Source organism: Orycteropus afer, unplaced genomic scaffold (assembly GCF_000298275.1).
Source record: "Orycteropus afer afer isolate SDZICR_OR568_19922 unplaced genomic scaffold, OryAfe1.0 scaffold00293, whole genome shotgun sequence".
Taxonomy (NCBI): domain Eukaryota; kingdom Metazoa; phylum Chordata; class Mammalia; order Tubulidentata; family Orycteropodidae; genus Orycteropus; species Orycteropus afer.
In genome coordinates, this window is record NW_006921880.1 from 1,207,451 (window position 1) to 1,228,761 (window position 21,311).

The window sequence follows — 21,311 nt, forward strand, 5'->3', positions numbered from 1 at the left end:
TATCCTTTTTACTAGCAAAAAGGCTTCAATAGAGTAAGGTGGGAGAGGAAATAATCAGTATCTAGTGCATAATGCACTTCAAGTTATAAACATATGACTTGGAAATTTCTACAAGACAATATGACCAAATTGTGCTAACAATATTTGGGGGGGAACCCCTCAGATTGTTAAAAGGAATTGTTCCTATCAATCAAATCATATGTTTTTGTTAGACTAAAGGAAATTCAATTGATTTTATCCCTTACAAGTATTCTCAGAACCACACAGAGTAGAAAAAAGGATTTTTTTATAAAAATGGCCACATAAAGAGATTAACCATTTTCTAATTATCTCATTTTTCAAACTATAAAAATCTTTCATATGGAAGTGACCTAGACTTGAGTTATAAAGAAAATTGGATTCAGCAGAGTTTCCACATCTTAAATGCTCATTTGACATCACTTCTAAAAATACCATTAAAACAGACAGAATGAGCACAGGTGCCCTGTTTTGTCCTTATTGTGTTTAAATACTTTGAACTGTTCCAGTTTTTCACAGAAACATTGTTCAAAGAACATAAGTAATTTAATTCTAACCTTCTACTCAATTTCAAGTTCAAAATCTTTTTATTATTAGAGAAAAGATACTGGTGAAAACACCTTTTTCCAGACTAAAGGGGAAAAAAGCCTTAAATCTTTTAAATGAAAAATGTAACCAAGTGTTAACATCTAAAAAGGAATTTAGTACATGGTGTGTGTGTATTTGTGTGTGTGTGTGTGTGTGTGTGCACGCATGCATCTTAGCTAACATCTAACCAAAATCAGCATTTTGGCAGACTGGCACCATTGTTGATTTTGTTTTATTTTATTTTTAAAGTTTCAACTTCAAATATTTCACTATTTTTATTAAAGATTCTTAGTGGAACTGATTGGAAGGAAGATTGGGCAATCTACTTCTGTAGAGATACCGCCTCAGAAATCCAAGGAGAGGTCACTATGAGTTGAAACGACTCAACAGCAGTGAGTTTTGTTTTGTTTTTTTTTTAGTGCTACTGATTAGGCACTTGAAAAGAAAAAGACTAGCCAAAAATCAGCTTTGGACATTTGGTCAGACAACAGCACAATTTATATAGACCAGACTCAGTAATAATACAAATCAACATTTGTGTAGTCTAATAACTTTCCAAGGCACTTCTTCATCTGTCATTTTCTATTTGACGACGAAATCAAGCCTCTGAAAGTTTAAGTAATTTGCCTAATTTTACACCACCATTAGGAACAGAGCTACGACTGGTAGACTCAGGTCTTCCAGTTCTTCAGCCAGTACTATTTTCCCATAGCAGTGATTATCTGGGAGTTAGGGGCAGAGGAGGGTATGTGGTGTATCCGCAAAGACACTGATGATCACACTGCATAAACGGCCTCCCTGATGAGTGTTCCAGGGAGCCTCTGTTACATGAAAGTGTCAGATCCCTTAGGTAGGCTGAGGCAAAAGAAATACCAGAACTGCTACACTGGGTATCATACAACCTTGATACTGTCAACATAGGGACAATTGACCAACTGGCCAATAATTGGTGAACACTGGCCATAAAATAAGTATAATGCAAGTCTCGAAGGATTTACTTCCAGACGTTATAGTTTATCCTTGGAAGTGAAATGGGATATGAATTGCATCTGTGCCATTTATAGTAATAATGTTCTGTAATAAAGGTGGTTTTGACTCTGAAAATACCAAACACTTTGTCCCTAATGTATAATCCAGTGGAGTTGCCCTGGCTCACTGTGATTTGAAAAAAATTTCTACATGAATATTTAACATAAAAACGAAAAGCAAAAGCAAAACAACTGTAAGAGTAGTAGAAAAAAATCAATCTCATTTTGTCAATGTTCAAATTACCTACATCACACTAGAAAATCCTGATAAAAAATTCCAGACGTGCCTGTGTTATGCACTGTATGTTCCTGAAAAGTTATCTGAAATATTGAAACATACATAAAATTCACTAAGGAACCTATAATCTAACTCAGGGGCTCCTAACCTAGGTCCATGGAAAAACGACTTTATGGAAGAAGTAGGTTTTGAAGGGGAGTCTCATGAGAAGAGTCAGTACTTGCCCTTGATCAATGGGTGTCTTGAGGAAGTCTCTTTCCTCTCCTAGATTCTTGTCTGCTGGTTGGCACATCGTGCCTAAGGCTACGTCTGGTGTTAGTGCACTATAAGTGTCAAAGAACTTCTTAATATTCTAAACAGAAAAATCTAAACTTCTTTATGACTTAAGGGAATGTACTTAACTCAAAAGAAAAAGCTGTGCAGAGTGCCCTCTGATGGACAGTTGGATATGCCAAAGGCTGGTATGTGGGCTTCATATCTGTGTCACCTCTCAAACAAGAAGCATTGATTCAATAACTCATTCACTAATTAATTAAAAAAAATAAGTAACTAATACATATTATAAAAATAAGTAATACATATTCACTCACTGTCGTTGAGTCAGATCCAACTTATAGCGACCCTTCCTTGGGTTTGTGAGGCAGTATCACTATGGAAGTACATTGCCCAACCTTTCTTCTGAGGAGTGGCTGGGGGTTTGAACCACCAGCCTTCTGGTTAGCAGTCAAATGCCTTAGGCACTATGCCACCAGAGCTCCTTAATACATATTAGTTACTTGTTTTTGAATAAGTATGTGTCATATGCCCATTATGTGTCAGGTACTGGGAATATAGCAAGTAACTAACATGAAAGACAGAGCCATTGCCCTCGTGGATCACAGTCTAACAGGGTGGTGGTGTGTTTAGGTGCTGTTCAGTGGATTCTGACTCACAGAGGCCTCTATGAACGAAACACTGCCTGGTCCTCTGCCAGCCTCACTACTGCCTCTGTGTTTGAGCCCACTGTTGCAGCCACTGTGCCAGTCTATTTTGTTGAGGGCCATCTTCTCATTCGCTGACCCCCAGCTTTACCAAGTGTCATGTCCTTTTCCAGGAACTGGTTCCTCCCAATAACATGTCCAAAGTATGTGAGACAAAGTCCTGCCATCCTTGCTTCTAAGGACGTTCTGGCTGTACTTCCAAGACAGAACTGTTCACTCTCCTGGCTGTCCATAGTATATTCAGTATTCTTTGCCAATATCATAATGGACATTAAACAAAGTATTATTTCATTCCAGTGTTATTAAATGCCACAATGGAATGGTATATGATATTATGACAATGATTGATGAAGGAAGTGTAAGTTCCACTGAAGGATAAAGAAAGGATTCCAACAAATGTCACAGTTAAGCTTCTGCCTGAAGGAAATGTAGTTATCAGCCGGACAGAGGAAATAGGTGGTATAATGACCCCATGAAACAGAGATGAAGACTAGTTGTTGCTGGCTCAGGATGTGTAAGGGAAAAGAGAGAGTTAAGGCAGAAGAAGTAGGTAGTACCTGAAGGGTCATGTAAGCAATGTTAAAAATTTTGACCTTTATCCTAAGGGCAGTAGCACATAATTAAAAGATTTAAAGGAGGGGAAAACATGATTCAAATTATAATTTTAAAAGATCATTCTGGTTACTATGTAAAGAATTGGAGAGACTTTCATGGTCACTTCTAGTCATTGTTCTCCCATAGATAACCCTAATTTATTCTATACATTTATTGAGTGTTCAACATATGCCAAGCAGGCCCATTCAGACCCTTGGGCACAGGTGACAGAGTCAAGATCATGGGAACTACAGGCAATCACCAGCAGAAGCTGCTTCTCCCTGTTAGTCCCCTGTGGCTAGGCCATAGCAAAAAGCTGTGTAAGTTTATCAGCCCCTCCCAATTCTTGGGGAACCCTGATTACAACTATAGCAATGGTCAGAGCTCTGCCCTAACTGCCTGTGCTGCTATGGGCTTTTGACTTTGAAGAGCACAGATTAAATAAATTGGCTCCCCTCCTTTACATGAACTGAGATTATATAAATGTTTCCCTTTTTCATTGGGGTTAATTTGCAACAAATCCTCTTATTACAGACTTAAAGGTTGAACATTAAAATACAATGTTTTTCACTTTGTATATAATGTATACAAGTATATACACTGTATCTTCTTTTTTTCTAAAATGGATTGTGGTGATGGCTGCACAACTCTGTGACTACACTGAAAACCACTGAATTGGACACTTTAGATGAGTGAATTGTATGGTACATGAATTATATCTCAATAAAGCTGTTTAAAAAATACCTCTCCCTCAAAGTTAATGACCTTATAGCTAAGTAAAATAATAGAGGTGAAAGGATCAACTGTTTCTATGAATGTTATATGATGACTTTTTTGCAAGCCCAAAGTCTCTATGATGATGAGAAATCAAATCTTTAAAGGATACATTTTTCCCTTAAACTGTCTAAAAAAGCTTAGCCAAAGAGCAGCAATAATAATAATAAACAAACATATAAACTCGCAAGAAGATGTCTTTTTGAAATAAAAAGTTGGCTAGATACAAAAGATATAAGGGAAATACACCAATTTCCTTTTCAAGTACTTCTTACAGTTTGCCCAGGAAAGGTATCATGAGCTATGCTCAAAGCAAGAAGAAAACAAGAAGAGGACAGAGTTGTGGTTTGGAGAAAGGAGTGCAATGTTCTCAGAAAAAAAAAAAAAAAAACAGTGAAAAAGGAACCCGATTCAAGACGAACTCTGGCTCCATCTCTCATAATAAAGAGAAGGTCTCCATATTGATCAGGGCAAACAAAGAGCTTGAAGATGAAACTTGGCCCAGGAGCAGCCAGGGGAGAGAAGGGACTCAGCCATTTTCAATTCCCCACTAAGGTGACTCTCATGCCAAGGCACTGAAAGACCCATAGGTCCCTTTTTGATACCTTTCTTGTGACCAAAGCAGCCCCATCAGACACAGTGTGTGTACTGTGTGTTATGCTGATATAGTGTCTCTTGCAGGCCTTCCCAATGATCCTGTGGGATACTACTGGCTTCATTATACACTGAAGCTCAAGTACCTGCCCAACTAACATACAGTTCATGAGGAGCAGAACCAGATCGAGACCCAGGCCATCTGACTTTGGCTCAGTGCACTTTTTACTACTCAGTGTACTTGTCACTACATCTTTAGCAGAGCAACTGATAAAAATTCAAGTTATAATGTTAATGACATCAGTATTAAATGCAACTGTAGCAAGATGAATATTATTACCCAGCAAGTGCTGGTTAACATCTATCCATCTAACATCACAGGTCTCTGTCCAATCCTTGGATCCTATTCAATCCTTAGACTATCCCCCGGGAGGGAGTTAAGAGGAAGACCTGAGGCTCCTGCATTAAGTAACTTGCTTAGGGGCACCAATGACTGGTGCAGCAGAGGTTTAAATGTACTGGAATCTGTCCTGGCTCCAAAGTCCATACTCTTCCTACCACACTTAGCTGCTACCCTAAAGGTTTATCAAGGACTACTCTAAGATATAGAGTCCCTGGGTAGCACAAACGGTTAAGCACTAGACTAACTGAAAGGCTGGTGGTTCAAACCCACCCAGGAGTGCCTGGAAAATAAGCCCTGACAATATGCTTCTGAAAGGCCACAGCCTTGAAAATCCTATGGAGTCCTACTCTACATATCGTAGTGTCTCCACGAGTCAGAATCCACTCGACGGCAACCAATGACAACAATAACGACTTCAAGATATGGAAGGTTTGATTAACCTAAATACAGTGGACAAAAAACAATGACTTTCCTGAGTCCTGAGAATTTGGATATTCCAATCACATTTTCATACCATGGCCTATGATCATATTAACAAAAGTGGTTAAGGACCACTTCTCTCTTTTTACCTCAGTTCTAGATCTTGTGGGGGAAAAATACTGAGGGCCTAACCATAGTAGCAGGGATATGGGGTGAGTGAGTGTAGGGGAGAGTGGTAAAATGAGTTGTATCTGAATTCACTGTGCTTCTTAAAGGGGCTCAAAAACTACTGTGATCCCTGGAGCAAGTAGACCTACAGGTTGGTAGGATGAGAGGAAAGAGAAGAGAGAAGCATGAGGAAAGGGAGCTCTCTCCTAGGTTCTCTTTTACCATCTCCAGGATCTACCTCCTACATAGTCACTAGTTCCAGCTTTAGAAGGGAAAAAAGAAAGTTATTTGCAAATAGATGAAAATGAGAGGTTCCTCAGGTTAAGTAAATTGCCTGGTTTGCCAGTGGTGGATGCAATCCTATTACTACGAGTCAATTATGACTCATATTGACCCTACAGGACAGAGTAGAACTGCCCCATAGGGTTTCTAAGGCTTTACATCTTTACAGAAGAAGACTGCCACATCTTTCTTCTATGGAGCAGCTGGTGGGCTCAAACCACTGACCTTTCAGTTAGCAGTCAAGAGCTTAACTACTGCACTACCAGGGGTTTCTATGATGGATGCAATAGCAGTTTAAAAGTAATGGGATCTGGTCTGATTATCAGACTCCCAAGTGTACAAGCACAAGTAAGACCACCAGCAACAGCAGCAGTGAAGAAAAATCTCCAAGCAGCACCACCATTTGTTAACTGAACAAGCGTTTTACCAAGCATCTGTTGTTGTTGTTGTTTGCCGTCGAGTCGGCCCCTACTCATAGCGACCCTTCCTTGGGTTTCCGAGGCAGTATCACTACGGAAGTAGGATTGCCCAACCTTCCTTCCGAGGAGTGGCTGGTGGGTTTGAACCACCAGCCTTCTGGTGAGCAGTTAGGTGCCTTAGGCACTATGCTACCAGAGCTCCCACCAAGCATCTACTGCTGTATAAATCTCTATATGAAGTAATAGGTAGGTACTGGGGATCAAGCAGAGATTGAGACAGACACCATGCCTGTCTTCATGGAAAACACACAGTGTAAGGTTGTAAGACTGATATAAAAGGGGACACTGAGGGTGTGATAAGGAGCCCTGGTGATAGTGGTTAGGTCCTTGGCTGCTATCCAAAGGCTGGCAATTCAAACTCACCTGCTGCTCTACAGGAGAAAAGATGTGCCTCTGTTAGGACCAAAGCCTTAGAAACCCTAAGGGGCAGTTCAACCCTGTCCTACAGGGTCACTAAGAGTCTAAATCAACTCTACAGCAATGGGTTCAGGATGCTATGGGTGCCTGAAAATCAGGAATGGAGTTGAATCTTATCAACCCTCTGGGTCTCCATTAATTCAGAGTATTTAAAAATTCTGGAGAAATTTTTATTTTACTCATTTTAATTAAAAAAGCAAACCAAGGACCACCACTAGCACTAACTTTTAAGTAAGGGCACAGTAGTGTAGCAAATAGAATGCTCTACGCACTGGCACTTGTAATTTAATCAGACACGTGTCTTAACGAAAATACAATCTTGCTGAAGGTGAAAAATCGACTGCCAACTGAAACTTTTATCTCTTAAAAAAATGTAAGTCTTCTACACAAAATTAATCAAAGTCAACTATAGAAGACTGTAGGTGAAACTTCAGAATAGGACACACTGACTACAGGCAGTCCTGGGTTATGAACTGAGATCTATTCCTAATTTGTCTGTAAGTGGAATTTTTAGGTAAATTGGAACAAGTGTCTATGGTTCTTAATTAGCTTTACTTTGGTGCAAGAAAAGGGTCCAAGCCTTTTCAATGATTTAAAAGCCACATACTCAACAAGTAAAAGTCATTGTGATGAAGAATTTATTGTAAGTAGAATTTGGGTCACCTGTTTCAAAGTGAGGGCCAATTTGCATAACACTGAAGGAGCTCTGGGGGCATTGTGCCTAAGGCATTTGACTGCTAACCAGAAGGCTGGCAGTTCAAACCTATCAGCCACTCCTCAGAAGGAAGATTTGGCAATCAACTTCCATAGTGATACTGCTTCAGAGAGGCAAGGAGGGGTCGGATCAGACTTGACAGCAGTGAGGTTTTTTTTTTTTTTTTAAAGGGCAAGTATGAGGTAAGTCAGACATTCAAGTTGGATGTTCAAATCGGACTTCTGTAATTGGGAACTACCTGTACTTCATTTATTCAGCCAGTGTATGCTCCAAGAACATCCTTTGCTAGAAATATTAATAGTCACTGTGGAATTGCAAAGGCAAGTGTTCAAGACTTGGTATTATTCTCCCATTGCTCTTTCATCTATTAATGTAGATCCCAGATCACAGCTTTTACCAACTTCCATTCCCCCATGCTTCCAAATAGTGGCAGAGTCAGGATTTAAGGGACTTAAAACCCATGTCTGTCCACAAACCAATTGAGCACACCAACTCCCTAACAATTCTGCCTCCTGCCCTCTCTTTAGATGGAAATAGTACACTCCAAAGCCTCAGAGACCAGCTAGCTTCCAGCAATGTGCAAAGTGGCAGGTAATAATAGCTATGGGAGTCGGAGAGGGAGTTGGAGGGGATAACAGCTTTTTGGCACCCATGATTCCTGCCATGGGTGACCATGCAATTTTAAGAGAAACCAGAAATTTGAACCTTTATGTGTACTCCTGAACATTTAAATGTTAGTTGAAGTTTGCATGTTTGGTTTTAGAACACTCTGTGGGTCAAACAAGTCACCAGCTTTCGACCTTTGTTAACACACTATTGGCGTCATTATCTTCATATGGAACATCACCCTGGGGATGTTCATTTACACCTTAAATACCAATAGCGTTCTCTTTTTCAGGCAGCCTAGATGGACTCAGACTAATGTCATGTAAGGCAGACCTGCTCACAGGTGACTACAAGGTGTTTTTCTATCCAGGGGCCCAGAGAACAAACCTCGGTTTTTTCCTGTAGCAAGTCTATCCTGCACTGTTGCTTACCCGTTTGTCAATGTCATTGTGTTGGAGCTGCACAAAGCGAGCACTGATGGCTGCAATGTAACTCTGCTGATTGGAGAATGCCACACGGCCAGCACCTTTGGGGTACTTCAGCTCTGGGTCTGTATCAATGCCAGCATAGCAGACACCACCATACAAACGGTCCATGATCATTGCCAGTTCAACTGCAAGAAAATAAACACAACTATGTACAAATGTTTAGAAGGTACTCTTGCCCAGGAGAATAATTACTAAGGATCATGTAGTGTAGTTAAGAAAGGGAAAACTCAGGTTAAATATTATGAAGAGTGTCCACACCAGTCTTACAACTCAAGTAGGGGAGCTTCACATAGGATATTTAAAACTAAAGTGAAATAGAACATTCAGAATCGATATATACATGTAAGAACTTACATACTCAAAACTTCAGCAACAGTACAAAAGGAATGATCTATTAGTATTCCTCCTTCTCAAATTTCTAACTGCTTAGTCCACTGGACTGAGCCCTTGGTAGGCAAAACACTTCATGATGCTCCAACAAGTTAAGGAGAAACAGCCCTTGATACTGATCTCTAAGACTGAAAGCAATTATGGAAGTCACACCGCTACATTAGGACTAAGCTACAGAAAGAATTAATTTTCCTTTTAACTAGGAATAATATACTTACAGCCTTAAAGTAAATCTCTATAATTAAAAAAAAATACTTTAAAAGAGAATAGTCTATCCCAACTATGAAATTTCCATACTAACTTGTCACATTTAATTCTAAATAAGAATAATACTTGTAATAGTAATAGCAGCAATTAACATTTATTGAGCACTTACAATGTGCCTGAAAGCACCAAGCTGCCACATAAGCAGTGAAAACATACTCATCCTGCAGCTTGCTATAAATCCTGAGGTCTGTTCTTCACTCCTTGCCACATTTCTTCTACATGTGCCTTTAAATTGGTATGTTCACAAACCACCTGTGTAGCAGGTATTTAGACACTAGACCGTTCCAAAGGCCTGATAATCAATAATTATTCCCACCTTAAAGGCACCATGAAGAGAAATGTAGCATTTACTTACCTGCATCCCAAAGTGCCCAAAGGTAATTGTTTACTTGATACTAGACAACAACTCCTCCAGGTATGACCATTCTTTTCATGCTACTCACATAATCTAATTTCAAAAGATTCAGACCTAACCTTACCCTACCCCTGAGGTGGCTACCCCAAAAAGCCACCTTCAAACACCAACATATGCCATTTAGAAAGAAGACAGGGAAGATGGGTGAGGGCTCGGGCCAAAGCCAACGTCAGAAAAAAAAAAAAAATCACAAGTCGAATTTCACAGGAATCCGTATCAGGGGTAAGGAAAGCATAACCTGGTAGAGTGGGGTAAGAGCTCTGCAGCAGATCAAAGGGCAGAATGGCTGAACAGTGTAAGAACCCCATCATATGTCTTAAGAATAGAAGGAAAGGCAAGTGTTACTGGTGCCTGTAATATGCAGCGGCTGGGTTATACCGGCAGTAAGAAAAACTATGTCACTGTGACAGAAAGGCTGTCCTTTTATTTGTTCAAATTTTTTTTTTCCATCAGACTGCCAAAACAATTGCTGATTGTTTTCTAAGTGCTTGCTTGTAGTAGGAAATCTGACCTGCAACCAGTACTTAATTATTAGAAGATGAGAAAGTAAGTTAGCAATAACTGAGCGCAAGAGTTAAGTGTTTAATTAAAGACAGAGCAGCAGAAAGTCAACCATTTATCCCATTATGGTCAGAAGGATTGAGTCATATCAGCCAAGGGAACATTGCCAATTAGAGCACAAATGGACCTCACTGCAGTCTTGAGGCAGGATCCAGGAATAACATTTATTCAAGTCATGCAACAAGAACCATGCAGGTACCCCAAATATTAGAGTTCAGTGGTTCCTTACACTTTGTCCCAACAACCTCTAGAGGCCTGAAGACCTCCTCACATTGACAGTGTTATTCCAGCAACAGGGACCAAGAAAAATAAGATGAAATTAATTGTCTTTTGCAGTTACTAATGAATTTCCCTTATTGGTCAAATGGACTTTAGTAAAATAAATAACCTCAGGGCCCTGGAGATTAAATACTAATTTACCAAAGACCTTCCTTTGGAATGAAATAAGAAAGAGAACATTCTGTGAGCTGGTGAGTGGCCAGGAAAAGAATGCTGCCAACAAACTGAACTGGCACTTGTCTTCCCCCTTAGGAAGGACTCAAGAAAACATCTGACTTAGAAAGAAGGTACTCCAGTTACAAGCTTCAGGTTAGGCTCCCGAAGGAGAGTTACCGTAACCACAGGCTCTTGTACACCACAGTGGTTTTCAAAGGAATCTTGGGGATGTTATGATGGTGCCAGAAAAAGCTCCTCCCCAAGTACACACATGGCATTATTCTGTGAATCTAGCTGTTGGGAAAGTATCTTCAGGTGCCAAAGATTCAATCATGGCCGATGTTGCTGGCCGTCAAGCAGTACTTTGGGTAGGAAGCAGAAATTCTCACCCACTTATGCTTACATAAAAATGAATCATAAATAATTTCCATTTACGAGCTTACGTATAGACACTTTCTTGGGCACTATAAAGTCCACAGACAGTAGAGCCAATGAAGCCCTACTCAAGTGAAGGGCAATTTGTTGAGAAGCTAGAAGAAGCTAAGGTGACCAAAGAAAGTTTTTAGGGGGAAGTATGAAGATTTCTCACCTCTAATTCTACTCTAGTCTGTACTTTACTGAAAATTTAATACTGTGATCAACTTTGAAAAAAAGTAAACAATGGTCAAACAACTGCTAATTGTATTTGGCCCATTACTCAGGTACTAAGTCCTCACTAAAGCACACTTCTCCAGGCTAACCCACACTAGGCTTGAACACCAGAGGGATGCCATTTAAGTACCAAACAAGAGTTTTTGATTACTGAGAAAAGAACTACTTTGTAAAAAAAGCATTAAAAAGAGATTAACGTACTTCATCTTCTACAGCACAGGTGACTGCTAAAAGCAGATCAAGCCATTCTCAAATCCTATAAATTTCCAATCTGAGAATTTTTTTTTAATGAAGAAGATACAAACTCAACTACAGATGCCAGAATGTATGACTACTTTAGAAACCAGGTGTTTTTTCTTTTTTTTCCAAATAGAAATTTGCTTTTACATATATCTTCCCTGCATCTCATAGGTCTTAATACAAAGCTTGGATGCAATAATTGTGTAGGTGAAGAGACACCAGGTTTTAAAGGATTCTTTAGAGTGAGTATCATCAGGTAATATAGGAAAGTCCCACATTAGCTCCCTTCCTCTGATGGGAGGAGAGTAGAACAGACAAGAGGCCACCATTCTGACTACTTGGGGTGAGGTGTGAAAAAGAGAAGAAAAGAAGGAAGGATCTGGCAGAAGTCAACTAAAGACTTCATGGGTTCACCTGTATCTTGCAGTCTCATCCCTGCTCACAAAACGTGAGCCCTTGATTAAGCCCATTGTATCTCATCTGGAAAATGTAGCAAAAACACACAGTAAACTTATGAGAATGAATCCTCTGTGGAGAAGCAGGGGCAGAATGGCTCCTGGGAGTATGCTCTTCCCCTTTACCCTAATGAAGATGAGACTACCAAGGCAATACATACAGGTGCAGACTGGAGTTCAACAGAGGGAGGTGACAGCAGTATCGACAGAGTCCACAAGGAAGCCAAAAGCCTCAAAATCCGTTTTTATTTTTTCCTTTCTACCCAGAGAGTGTTCACAGTGTCTGTATGGTCACCATAGTGGTGGGTAATTAGCAAGTTTGGTGACTACTTCCAATGGCATACTGTACTTCGGACAGTATGTACTTCTGTGCTCCTAAGACAACTCAAGTCATCTCAGAAACAAGTTAAGTGTTCCATGGTAAGTGCAACACTGCTAACCTACATGTCTACCCTATATGTTGGATCTTCTTATAAATTACACAGACTGAAGAGAGAAACAAGACTGCTACACCTGTGTGTAGCATATAGCAATCCTGTGAATTCTTCTGGGCCATGTGACTACGGCTCTGAAGTTGAATATGAACCCACATTGTGGTTCCATGTATTTGCTCCTAGATATTCATAGAGATTTGAAAGGGATTATGATTCAAAGAGGAAACCATGATGACTCCCCCATCGTGCTCCATCCCAGGGTCCTGTTTCTGTCATTTAATCAGATTTCAAGATAGCCCTAAGGCGATATCTAAGTCTGAGATATTGTAAGAGTCAAACCAGGTGGAACAGGGATGAAGATTTCAGAGGGCTATAACAACACATTCATATTTCCAAATTTTAAATTGTGAATTTAGAAGGCACACTTCTTTTATTTGGAAATAAGTGAAAATGAGGTCAAAGCATACGAGACAGAGCCATAGGCACCTTGAGATGACAAAGAAGTCTGGGTTTCTGAAAGACAGGAAGATTGAACTTGTAGGTGGACTTCCTAGGTTTCCCACAATTGCCACGTTGGTTCAGAAATGGTGGTTCATATACCTCAAGTAAAGGAAACACACTTATAAACTTCTACTCTGCAACAGATGTTGAGAAGTTAAGAACAATGTCCACTACATGATGTGAATAATCAACTAAGTCAGACAGACAATGCTTACCTTGATGAAATAAGACTGGTACCAAGTTGACTGTTACTAAGACAGCATCTCAGTTCTCAACTCGATAAAGTTCTAGAGTTCTGAGTCTGAATTTAGGCTTTTTCAATTACGGTGCTCCTGCACCTATCACTCGCTCTGAAATCTGCTTCCTCATCTCTAACATGAAGTTCACCACTTCAAGCTCACAAGGTTACTGGAAGGATTAAACACACATAAGAGTGCTGAGCACAGAGTGGTGCTCAAATGTTTAGTTCTGCCCAGGGGTTGTTTTCCCCCTACCGATTAATCTTTGTTTAACATTAGCGTGGCCTGGTTTCTGCTCCATGAGCAACAGTTCATCCCAATCTTAAAGTGGCTTTATGCTAATATTACTCAACCTGCTCTGATATGGTGGTTTGACACCAGCTATGGTTGAGGGCTTGTTTTGAGGGTGGGACGGGGGTAATACGGTTAAGTCAGTATGCCAGCTCTGGAGTTCATTGGGGACAAGCCTTGTACTGAACCTTGGACTTGGTAAAGGAAAGTTTCTGCTGTTGAGAATCTGATATAAGGTGATTTCTCCTGCTACCACTTCACAGAACAAAACATGGACATGGTTACGATGTTTCCATTTTCTGTATCACAAATCAGGACATCACTCCTAATAGAAGTGAACTACCAGGGAGGAAAGTACAGAATATTTGAGACAAATGAAATTTGAAAAATTCAGGATGCATGTTCTCTGGGTGTATGCCAAATATTCATATATCACTGAATATTTACCTAAATATCCAAAACCAAAACACCGAACTCATTGCCATCCAGTCGATTCCAACTCATGGCTGCCCCCATATTAATAGGGGACAAAAAGAAAGGAAAAAATGATCAGGGCAGTAGTTAGCAAAGATGGAGAACCACAGATGAGCAAGCAAATGGTGGACTCTGGGAACCAGATAGGCAACTGCTGTGCTGCAGGGCCTGGTCTGGTAACTGTTGGAAGGAAGTTGTGAAGTATAGCTCACATGCCTACAACCAGAAAAGACAACTAAGGGCTTTTCAAGCTTGATCAAAGTTAGGAGTGGGTGGGTCTCAGAAATGGTTACCAAGGCAGTCCTCAAATCAGATGTCTAAGGCAAGAAGTGGTGGTCAAAGATTACTCATGTTTATAAACTAGAGGAGAGTATGGGGACCAGATGCTTCATTTGCCAACTTTTCTTGATGGTATCCTCATGACTCCCAAGCATAGCACTTATTTCCTCTTAGAGTGAAAAGATGTGCATTCTGGAGAGTCCTAATGCCACAGTGATATGCATAATGGGGCTATTTCTGTATTCTCTATTCAGTAAGCCGTGTTGCTCACAGCACTTGGGTAGAGTGGTGAACTGCTGTTGTACTTCGAAGGGGTAGCAGGCAGAGAACCAGGACAGACTTGCTCATTTCCCTGAACTAACTCTGAAGAATACACAAATTTTAGCCACATGGTGGCATGGTGAGTCTATCTACAACCCTCCCAGGCATTTGGGTGGAGTGGTGTGGGGTGTGGAAAGAAACAAGAAATACCAGGAGACTTCAGGCAAATGGGTCTTAGCTTGTCACTGATGGGAGTAAAAGGAGGGAAGGAAAAGAGATTGTAGGGATATGTATTGTTTGACATAGAGAAACCCAAAATTAGGTGATCTAACTTTGGATAAACTCATTTAGATTTTCCATTGATATCTTCCCACTTTTAGGTTAAATCTTCTAGGCCTGTGATTCTTTTCCAATATGAATTTTAAAAAAGGAAAGCTTGTCAAAGATCCAGAAGGAGCACCTTAAATTCAGTTAGAGCAACACTGCTTAAAACGGGTTACCCTGTTTCTTTAGAGGTGCTTATGCATTTCTCCTTGGCTAGATAAAGACTGTAGTTAGAATAATTTGTTCTTGATAATGATTCCTGTCTTACAACGGGGAAGTACCGAAGATGGAAAAAAACACTCACACAATGCAAAGGAATAACTCTTGAGTGCTAACATTTCAGTCACTGTGACACGGTGAAGGACAATTTTTGGTTGAGGGTTGGATGACAAATCCCTGAACACCTGAAATCTCACCTGTTGAACAGGGACACCCATATCTACTCCAGGATCACTCTGTCTATAGTGCCTGAAATAGTTTTCGGACTTTAGTGAATTCCATAACCACAACACTTCTGAGAAATAATAATAATAAAAAATTCTGAAATATTTCAAAAGCAAATTTGAGAATCATTATGCTAGAATGTAACTTAGGTTCCAATTAATTTTGAGTTACCATTCCATTAATACAGTTCTCTTGTTTATTCTGAAATTTTTGACTCTGTAGATGATGACCTGTCTAAAACAATAGTTCATTCACCTTGGCATGATGTACACTTGCTAAATGCCCATAACACAGTGTTAGCTCAATAAATGTTTATTGTTCAAGTAAACCACACTATATTCAATTTAAGATTGTCTGGCAAAGTCTAAGTCAATTTCTTTCAAAAATAATCTTCTATTTCAAGGCACACATCAGTCCACAAAGCCCATTATGTGCTAAGGGAACCCAATTCTATTCAATGCACATGGATAAAAGTTTTGGATGTTAACACTTTTTATCTAGATTCCTGGGCTCCACTTTGGAAGCCTTGGGAGAGATAATAAAAGTCTAAGACATTGATATAGCTTATTAAGCCACCTAGAAACTAGCTGCACTTGTGGGAGGTGTTTGCATGGGGGTAACATTTCTGCTAGGCCAACTGATTTTAGATTATACCCCTCCAGAACTGCCAAAACAAAATAAGTTTGGTTTAGCTTTTAAAAAAGTAAAGAGAACTTCAAGAATTATGAAAAGTATACTATTTAGGCAAGGAACACAAAATCCCATTTCTACTAGATAACTAAACGTAATTCTCTTCTCACCCTAGAACTTGCAGCATCTTACAGACATAGAATGTTGAAAGATACAATTCAGCTTCTCGAGGCTCCTGTCTTGCAGTGTCACTGTGACCACAGAACAGTGTGAAAAACGGATCTTTGTAAGATTTATAGAAGATTCGATACAAAGGTTCTTACCTACCCTTCCAAATCAGTAAAACGGGAAAAATAAAGAGTGAATAATACAAAAGAGAATTTAGTTTATACACTGTTGTGCCTGTGACTTAAAAATAGACACAACAGATTAAAGACAGTTCTGTTAAAAAGTTCTGTTAAAATAACTGGGACTTTCTCTTCTATAATGCTTCTCAGATTCCCATCTAGGAAAAAAGAGAGGGACTAATATATTAAACTAAATTTATGTTTCTAGTTAGTTGCAGAAAAGGATCATCATAAGATTTCTTTTGGGTCATGGCCTAGATGGCCACCAGATTTCTGTTTCCCTTTAAAAGCGTCCTTCAAAATCACAAAGTAAGTTCCTGTCTATGCCTACACCCATGTTGAAACAGGAAATTTACGAAATAGAAAAATAAGGAAAAGATAATGTTGTACCAATGGTGCTCACTAATGCTAGCAATGGATGTCCAATTATATAATGTATTTGAAGTTAAAACAAAAATGTATCAAAGGGGCTTTCTCTTTCTCCACTCCTAAACACAACACCAGCTTTTCTGAACAAAAAAAGTTAGGAATATTCCTTAACGTTCTCTGAAAAAATGTTTAACCACAAGCAGTTGAGAGACAAGGGGCTGCATTTGTCCTTACTGTGTAATGCTATTAATGTTCGAGTTAGCCCTTTCTATGCTTAATTCTCTGACAGCAGATAGAAGAGAGAGCACCACCACTGCCTTGCTTGTGTGCTTGCTTTTGGAACAGTTTTCCATCAGAATGAAAATAAAATTCAAGGATATTTTACTTTCAGTAATAGTGTAAAATTACAAATGCCACAGTCATAATTAATATGTTCAAAAGTTCTTAAAAACAGAATTATGAATTATCTTTATATAGGCCTTTAAGTTATCTTTTAGGTACAGACTGGAATAGGGATTTGAATAACTATCTTGGAAATGCTGAAGAATTTTAAAATTAAGAAGTTGTCAAAGTCGTAAGGCCAAATAGCTGGAGGATACATTTTACAATTGTTTCTATAACTTCATTTTTATGCTGTTTTTAAGAGAGAACTAATCTACTTGCTTATAAACAACAGAGGAAACATTTCACGTCTGCAAACACAGTGACAGCAATACCTTACTATTTGTTCTTACTTTAAAAAATGAACTAAATTATTTCAAGTACTTAGAAAACTTAGATCTTTAAAATAATTTTATTATATCCTATTGGCAACCATATTGATCATTGGGAAGCTGATGCACAGTTTCTTAGATTTATGTTGGGATGCAAATATTGAAGTCATCAGTTTACCATCCCTTCAAATTCCCAGTCGGTTCAGATATTACTCAATCCCAGCAGGAACAATGGTTTCATCATTGGAAAAGAACTTAAAAAAAATTAATTTAATTTAAAAAAGGAAGCTTTCTAAAAGTCACAATAAAGAGGCTCAAATATAAAATTGATTTCTCAAAGTGCATAAGAAAAATAGGACCCCATCTCACACGGGAAGAGTTAAGTTTAACTCCCAGTGACACAATTTCCAGAAGTAGGTTGGCTCAACACTGAGTAGGCACACAGCTGCACCAACGTGTTTTTTAAAAATATGTGGTTGTATAGGACAGCACTAAATAGATTTCATTCTTTTAACATATCAGTTTAATGACATTCACTTTTGTACCATAAGAAAATAAACCATCTGGGGAGAAAACATTTAATCCCAAAAAAGTCAGCTTCGTGAAATTGACATGGACAGCCTTCTTTTGGGACACTGTATATAGCTGACTAGACACCTAGAAAATATTTAAGACTAAATGCATTGGGGACTTTGTTGTTGTCACTTTTGTTGTTGTGGTGTTACTATTTCCACTCACCAGCTCGAAGGGGTCGTGGAACTCCCCCAACAAAGATAGTTTTTCTGGGGTCCAAAGGCTGAGAACCATCCATTACAAAGTCACTGTCACTTAGGTTCCACGGTCGAATTTGCACCTGAAAAAAAGTTGTTTACTTGGTCCTTACTTCATTTCCATCAACCCCAAATGAGAATAAGATGACTAAAGACAAACCCACCGATCTGTGTACTTTATAACATACACAACCCAAACAAAATCCAGTAAATTAAGGTTATCTGCATTAAGTGCCTTTCAATAGAACTCTTGGGGAGTCTACATACAGGTACTATGCTCAACACTCTAAACATATACCATGAAACCTTCAAAAACCACCTTTGGTTAAAAAAAAAAAGGCAGTCTTTTAGAGATAGATTCTGTGTTCTAAATCAGATTCATTTTTAACACATGATAGGCTGTTTATAACAGGTCACAGTGCACTTAGCTTTTTAACAGACCACCTAAAGGAAGGGAACAGGGACATTAGGAGTATTTTCAATGTCTGGCCTTTTAATTCTTATTATTCTCCAAATTAAAACATTTATCTTTTAGCAGTGTGACTTAACAAAGATTACCACTCATCAAATTAGCCCAGGATTTCCAAATAGATACCAAACATTGAAGCACCCAGAGTTATTTATTTCTGATTTATCTGATTTTTCTAATGAGGCTGCTTAATTAAAGGCAACTCTAAAGATCAAAGAAAATTTTCAAAGTAGAAAAATATACCTTGATGACTGTTTTAGTTACCTAGTGCTGCTATAACAGAAATACCACAAATGGATGGCTTTACCAATTTACTTTCTCACAGTTCAGGAGACTGGAAGGCCAAATGCAGGGTGCCTACTCTAGGGGAAGGCTTTCTTTCTCTGCTGCCTCTTGAGGAAGGTCCTTGTCTCTTTGAGCTGCTCCTCAGTGACCTTCCTGTGCTGTGGCATCTCTCTTCCTTCGTCTTTCCTTGCTAGCCTGCATTCAATCTCTTTTATATCTCAAAAGAGATTGACTCAAGATATACCCTACACTAATTCTGCCTCATTAACATAGTAAAGACAACCCATTCTCAAGTGGGATTATAACCACAGACAGAGATGTTAGAATTTACAACATATGTTTTTTGGGGACAGAATTCAATTCATAGCATTTCACTCTTTGGCCCCCCCAAATTCATGTCCTGTCACATACAAAACACATTCACTCCATCATGTCATCCCAAGTCTTAAATCAGCTCCAAGTCCAAAATCTCATCTTCTGAATCATCTAAATCAAATGTGGGTGACACTTAAGACATATTCCACCCTGGGGCAAAATGCCTTTTGATCTGTGAACCTGTGAAATCTAGATTGCAATTATCTGTTTCCAAAGCACAATGGTAGAACAAGCACAAGGTAGACATTTCCATTTCAATTGGGAAAATTTAGAAGGAAAGAAAAGGGATAACAGACACCAAGCAAGTCCAAAACCCAGCAGAACAAATTTCATTAGCTCTCAGAGCTTGAAAATAATGCTCTATTCTCTGAAACCACCTTGACAATGGCCCTGCCCTCCAGACTATGGGGCGGGCCAAAACCACTGGATTCTGGGTAGAGACCCCTCAGCCCTGAGCTTCAGCTCCACCTTCCAGGCACAATGGGACAGCACCTTTCCTCCCTTGGCTTCAGGCACCACGTTCTCCTAGTCCATCTGAGTGGTGACCCTACCCTCTAGGCTTCAGCAACAGAGGTTTCAATGGCAGCCCCCACCCCTGGCACATCTTAACAGCAGCTCCACACTTCAGAACCCAGTTGGTGAAGATCACATTCTTTGAAACCTAGGAGACCAGGGCCCCACCCTTTGAATCCAAGAAGGCCTTCCTTCCTATGCTCCTTCAGCTGATCTCCAAGCTGCTCTGAGGATTTTTTTTTTTTTCTTTATAAGATAACAGATGTAGCTCCTTGGGCCTGTTTCCTGTCTGTAGTATTCCATCAGGCAGACAATGGTCTGTCCTTTCGTTCTTTCTCCCCTTCAGTCTAAGCCGATGAGTTTTCTGCTGTGGGTAGATGGTTAGATCCATCTGTCACAGGCTTAATCTCTTTAACAAAAGATTGTGTAGTTACCTCCTAGTTAACATTTTAGGACATATGTCCTTAATTTGTGCAACAGAATTTCTAAATTTTTAAGTTCTATTTTCATTTTTGCACGGTTCATTTTTAAGTCCATCTCTTTTGTTTCTTTCGTCTCTTTAGTAAAATGTTTACTAAAAGCGGCAAGGAAAAACCACACATCCCCTTTAAGATCTTGCTTAGAAAACTCCTCAGTCAAATATCCAAGTTCATCACTACACATTCTACTTCCAGCAAACATTTGAACATAATTCTGACAAGTACTTTGCCACTGAATAAAAAACATCACCCTTCCTCCACCGACCATTACATATTCGTCGCTTGCTTTTAAAGCCTCATCAGAAGCACATTTAACGTCCACACTCTGTTGCTGATGCCACATAAGACAACAGAGACTTTATAGCTCTCCTCACTTCCTTCTGAGCCCTCACCAAAATTACATTTGACATTCACGATTCTGTTAACCAGAAGGCTGGCGGTTCAAACCCACCAGCCATTCCTTGGAAGGAAGACGGGGCAATCTACTTCAGTAGTGATACTGGCTCGGAACCCCAAGGAGGGGATCAGTATGAGTCAAAATCGACTCGATGGCAGTGAGTTTTGTTTTTTTTTTTTGGTCCATGATTCTACCCAGTCTCTTCAAGGCAATCTAGGCTTGTGCTATTAGGCACCTTAAAACTCTTCCAGCCTCTTCCCAGTACCCAATGCCAAAATTGCTTCCACATTTTCAGTGTCTGTCAGAGCAGCATCCCACTCTTCTAGTACCAAATTCTGTCGTAGTTATCTAGAGTGCTGCTATTACAGAAATACCACAAACGGGTGACTTTAACAAACAACGATTTATTTTCTCAGTTTAGGAGACTTTGTTGTTGTTGTTGTTATGTGCCGTCGAGTCAGCCCCGACTCATAGCGACCCCTCCTTGGGTTTCCGAGGCAGTATCACTACA

General features: G+C 39.5%; 1 protein-coding gene across 1 annotated transcript in view; it reads right to left on the bottom strand.

The window, feature by feature from the left end:
• CPEB3 (cytoplasmic polyadenylation element binding protein 3) overlaps nt 1-21,311 on the bottom strand; it is a 223,698-nt gene that overhangs the window by 23,565 nt on the left and 178,822 nt on the right. The window contains exons 7-8 of the mRNA XM_007951261.2: nt 18,251-18,365; nt 8,736-8,917 (exon numbers count right to left, since the gene is read on the bottom strand). Coding sequence (XP_007949452.1) covers nt 8,736-8,917; nt 18,251-18,365 — 297 coding nt within the window. The remainder of the gene's footprint in view (nt 1-8,735; nt 8,918-18,250; nt 18,366-21,311) is intronic.